Source organism: Microtus ochrogaster, unplaced genomic scaffold, assembly GCF_000317375.1.
Source record: "Microtus ochrogaster isolate Prairie Vole_2 unplaced genomic scaffold, MicOch1.0 UNK73, whole genome shotgun sequence".
In the NCBI taxonomy this organism is placed as follows: Eukaryota; Metazoa; Chordata; class Mammalia; order Rodentia; family Cricetidae; genus Microtus; species Microtus ochrogaster.
Window position 1 is genome coordinate 687,659 of NW_004949171.1, and position 5,068 is coordinate 692,726.

The 5,068-nt window shown below is 47.4% G+C and overlaps 1 protein-coding gene across 1 annotated transcript; it reads right to left on the bottom strand.

Moving 5' to 3' along the window:
• Positions 1-3,276: 3,276 nt before the first annotated feature.
• On the bottom strand, positions 3,277-4,284 carry LOC101994841 (olfactory receptor 52D1-like). The gene has a single exon (XM_005370244.1). It carries the CDS (start codon positions 4,282-4,284, stop codon positions 3,277-3,279), a length of 1,008 nt encoding a protein of 335 aa, XP_005370301.1.
• Between the last annotated feature and the right edge of the window lie 784 nt (positions 4,285-5,068).

Here is a 5,068-nt window from a genome sequence, read left to right on the forward strand (position 1 = left end):
GAACATAGCATGAGGTGAGTGAGGATCCAGGAATTTCAGTTGAAAAACACAAGGGTCTGAGATTAAAAGAATCTTATAAAATCATGTAACTAATAATTAACAAGGCTGGGAACTTCTCCAAAGTTTGGCATTTATTCCAAATCTTATGCTCCTATGTCAAAGGCATCTACATAGCTCTAAACTATGATGGAATGGGTCAGCATAAGCACGAAGGTGAAGGCAAGAAGGAGCTCCCTTGTCTCAGTGAACCAGAACAAGAATGGTGCAACTCTAAGGCTAAGAGACACAGAAGTTGAATTCTTCTTACCCTTGCATAAGATGGCTTTCTCACAGCCAGTTCAAATCCACTGATTCTAGAGCTACATTTTCTATTTCCCCTCATATTGCATATGTAATCTCTCTGTGTCCCAGTACCTTCACATGGGTAGTAACAGAAATTGTGGCATTTTCTCTATTGTTTTACTTCAAGGTTGGTAAGTAGATGGACAGAGAGACAGATGGATAGATAAGATAGACAGGTGAAGAGAGCACTTGAGATAGTGCCTGCCTGCTTAGAGTTGCTTAGATGTGGTACTATAGTTCATTAATTCTTTCTCCATTTCAGTTTGAAGCTCAATAAGCTAGCACTATCTTAGAAATTCCTCCTAAATTTTAGACTATGACCATGGTACCAACTGGGGTTTATATATGATCCCTGTACTTCTCTGAGAAGCTTTACCTCCCCTGTATGTTTTTGAGTTCTAATATTCAGAGCTTACACTGGCTATGTCTTCAACCTAATAAGGCCACTTAATCTATAATGCCCTGGGCTGACCATCCCATCCTCACCACCAGCATCTTTATCACAGGAAGAGTATGCATGTGGTGGTAAAAAACAAGGACTTGTAACATCAGAATATACAGTTCTCCCCCCTCCTCTCTCTCTCCCCCTCCTCTCATCTTATGCCCATACTATCCAACAGATATCCAATCAACAAAATGGCATCCCATCCATCATCATCTCTCCCCCAGTTTTCTCTATCTTTACTCTTGCCACAGACCTAGGAATGAGAACGGAAAAAAGCGGCCAGCCCAAAACATAGAACTATCTCTCCTACATGATACCTTCACCCTTTGCCTGTACCTGAGGCTGTCCTGGAAGCGCCAGGAGCAGCAGAAAAGAGGCCAAAAGAGCTAGGTCACAGTGCATCTTGGTCCAGCTGTAGGTATGGGCTAAGTCCCTAGACTACCCTGAGTTTTTATCTCCATTGCCAATGAATAGTCTCAGTAGGAGGTGACAAAGATTTCAACATCCAAAAAAGCTAAGCTATGTGTAGGATCTTGAAGGTGGGAAAGGGGATCATAAAAAACTGGCAACTTCAAACACGGGTGGAAGTGTATTTCCTCTATGAAAACAGGGTTGCCCTCCTCCATCCCAAACAGAGATCTGTTCCTGCCCTGCCAGGCCCTCCTACACAAATAGATTAAAACAAACCTGAGAGATCTGGCAGACCTTGGGAAGGGTCCCTTTCAAAGGGGATTATGGTCTTTTCCTCAATTTTCAGGGAGGGAGGAAGGCTCTAGAAGGAAATGCAACCTAACCTGTTCAACCTAAGGGCAGAAGCCATTTACTTAACCACTTAATCATGTCCCTTGAAAAGAGGCCAAAGTGTCCCCCTGGGGGGAAATGCAAACATCACAGCACTATTTTGCCCTGTTACAAACCTTCTTTAGCAAGCTGCCTCCTCCACTCTCCTGGGTACTCTAATCATTTCCACTCTACCCCCTCCAAGTGCTCCCCTGATCTAGCTACTCCAAAGCCCCTTCCCCCCCCCGCCCCGACTTCTGATGTCTGCACTAAGAAGCCTCCATGCCACCAGCAGCAGGAGGCTATCAGGCCTCAAGTTCTCAGGCCTCTCAAGCAGATATTCCTATGGAGAAGGAAGAGTTTGCTTCCTAAGACCTGGACGAGAAATCACAGCTCAGGGCTCTCTCTTTTGGCTATCCAAAATCTCTCCCGCCCTCTCTTTTCTTAAGCCATCTTACTGGAGTACCTATTTCTCAAGCAATGTGGACTATCATTTTGTCATGTGCCTCAGAGATGCTACATTTCCCAGAAAGGTTGCCGTGAAGGGCTAATCATTCCACTCTTATTGAGAAGGTTGCTATCTACAGCTACTAGTTATGACTTCTGTTGCTTCCCTACTTCTCACAGTGCCCCTAAATCCTGACACTGTAGCACTTAGTACCAAGGACCTTGACTCATCCTTTGAGAGCCTGCCTGTGCTGTACACCTGTTTTAACAAGGCGCATGAAATCTCCCACTTCCCATTCTAGAAAGACTTCAAGAGCTGTGGTACATATAATTCTGGGGAATTGCATTACTTTGCAATATAGGAAAATCTCAACAAGGTTATATTTTATCTTGGCTGACATTCTGCACTCAAAACCAACATACATAAGGTACATTCTCCATCAAGTCCTGTATTTTCATCCGAGAATCACAGAGGTTGATAAGACAACCTCTGGTTATCTTGGGAGTTTATTTGAAAACCAAATATGCACATGATATGAAAGCATCTGGAATCAGGGTTCAAATGGGGGTCACTAGCTCTGTGTTTCATGGGAGAACAGATGGAAGGAAGGCTGAGTAGGCGAATAGCCAGGGAAAGGTGCATGAGTCTGAGCTGTAGCCTTTCCCGCATCTTAGCAACTATATCTAGCAAATGACACGCGGTAAAAAGCAGGAACTTCCTCAGACTCTTATCAGAAATAGGAACCCTCTCGTGGATGCACTTGCAGTACTGTCACCTCAGCAGCTCTGGAGCTCAAGGTATTAGCCACCCAGATCAAAGCTCTGCACCTTATAGTATCTATGCTATGCTATGCTACACTACACTATGAATACTAAACTATACTATACTATACTATACTATTCCTCCAGGTCTTCCTGTCTTCATCCCTTCAGCAGACATGGAATTCTTGCTTAGTACCAGATGCCTTACAAAGAAACCACACTGAGTCACATTAGACCAATCTGAGTGTGTGAGAATGCCGGAGAAAGACCATAGTCTTGCAGATGTGTCCTGGGCCCCCTTGTGGGTCACTGAAGGGCCCAAGCTCTTCTATACCTTAGTAACTTGTCACTGGAAGTCAAAACAGATGTGTAAGGAGAGGACTGTGCTGGTGAAGCTGGGTAGGGAGAGGTCAGTTTGCTGTACTCTGCCTGCCTGCATGTTTGGAATAGGTCGTATGGTCATGGCCCCACCTGATTGCAGATGATGTCAACACTTGGGTTCACACAGATAAAGTGTGTGGCACAGCTGGCATGTCGGTGCCCACCTTTCTCGCCCTTTGAAGCAAATGTCTAAGTCTCTGAGTGATCTGCTTTGTGCGCACTCCATAGACCACAGGATTAAGTGCTGGAGGAACTACCACGTAGAGATTAGCCAATAAAATATGGATGTGGCCAGGAACTGTGTGGTGGCCAAAACGGTGAGCCAGGAAGGAAAAGAGAGCAGGTGTGTAGAAGAGAACAATGACACCAGCATGGGCCCCACATGTACCCAAGGTCTTGTAGCGGGCACCGGAGGATGGCAGGCGACAGACGGCACGGAGTATAAGGGCATAGGAAGCACCTATGAGCCCTAGGTCCAGGGCTGGAGAGAGCAGTGTGGTAGCCAGTCCATACCAGATGTTGGGACGTGTGTCGCCACATGCGAGACGAGCCACACCCATGTGCTCGCAGTATGTGTGAGGCAAGGCCCGATGCCCACAGTAAGGGAGTCTCTGCAGAAGGACCACAGGGGGTGCCATGACACAGGCGCCACGCGTCACAGCTGCTACAGCCACCATGCCCACCACACGCTGGCTCAGCAGAGCCCCATAGCGTAGAGGCTGGCAGATGGCCACATAGCGGTCCACTGCCATGGCCAGCAGCACTGAGGACTCAGCAATGAAGGCCACGTGAGCAACAAAGAGCTGAGCTAAACAGCCGGCAAAGGAGATTTCATCCGACAAGCCCCAGAGCACAGCTAGGGCTTTAGGCACCGTGGATGTTGCCAGAATCAAGTCAGCGGCTGCCAGAAGCCCCAGAAGCTGGTACATGGGAGCCTGGAGGGTTTTGTCCACTGCCACCAGCCCCAAGAGAAGTGTATTCCCTACCAAGGATGCCAGGTACAGCAGGCACACGGGCACAGCAATCCAGCCATGCAGGCCCTCCAGTCCTGGCACACCCAGCAGGATAAAGGGCCCGGGCCCAGAAACTGTCTGATTCAGGCTGAGGAGTGCAGAATCCAGCTCCATCTTCTGCTTCCACCTGGCTCTGTCCCTGCAGGGCATAAAGGAGGTCTGTGAGGGCGACTATAGAGCTCTGGAGAGTTGGGTGAGGGAAGGGAAGGGATAAGCTGTTACAGCTGGCATTTCCTTTCTGATCACTATGCCATGGACTGCTGTGCTAACAATAGAGTTCCCAACAGTATTGGGGATTTGTTAGCGTTTTTGTTTGCTGAATCAAAGAATTTGGACTCTATGGGATCTGTTTTGGGAAATCTGGTGTCCATTCAGAATATAGATCATCAGGTCTGGGGAAGCAGAGAAAGGGATTGGGGCTGGATGTCTTCATAACAGTGGAGTGGGTGGTCAAATTACAATGGTGGTACTGAGCCAGGCAGTGGTGTCACAGGCCTTTAATCCCAGCACTCGGGAGGGAGAGGCTAATGGATCTCTGTGAGTTCAAGGCCAGCATGGTCTACAGAGCAAATTCCCAGGATAGGATATAAAACCACAAGAAACCCTGTCTTGAAAAACAAAACAAAACAAAACACAAAATGTTGGTAGAGGGAGAGAACTGGGTGGGGTCTGTGACCCTGGCTGGCCTTGAACTGCTACTGCCTCCAGTCAGGAATTCAAAACACTCAGCACTCTGGAGGTTGAGGCAGGAAGACTGTGAGTTCTAAATCACCACAGGAGTCCTCTGACACCAACATCAATACACCACACCACACCCCGGAGGAAAGAATTGCAGAATAGGATTCTTTGTTCTCTACCTGAAGACCACAGTCTTGTCGTTCAGTTTCTTGAAAGGTAC

What these genes read in the sequence shown, in the direction of transcription:
- LOC101994841 (XM_005370244.1), bottom strand. Translation starts at nt 4,284, where the DNA reads ATGGAGCTGGATTCTGCACTCCTCAGCCTGAATCAGACAGTTTCTGGG.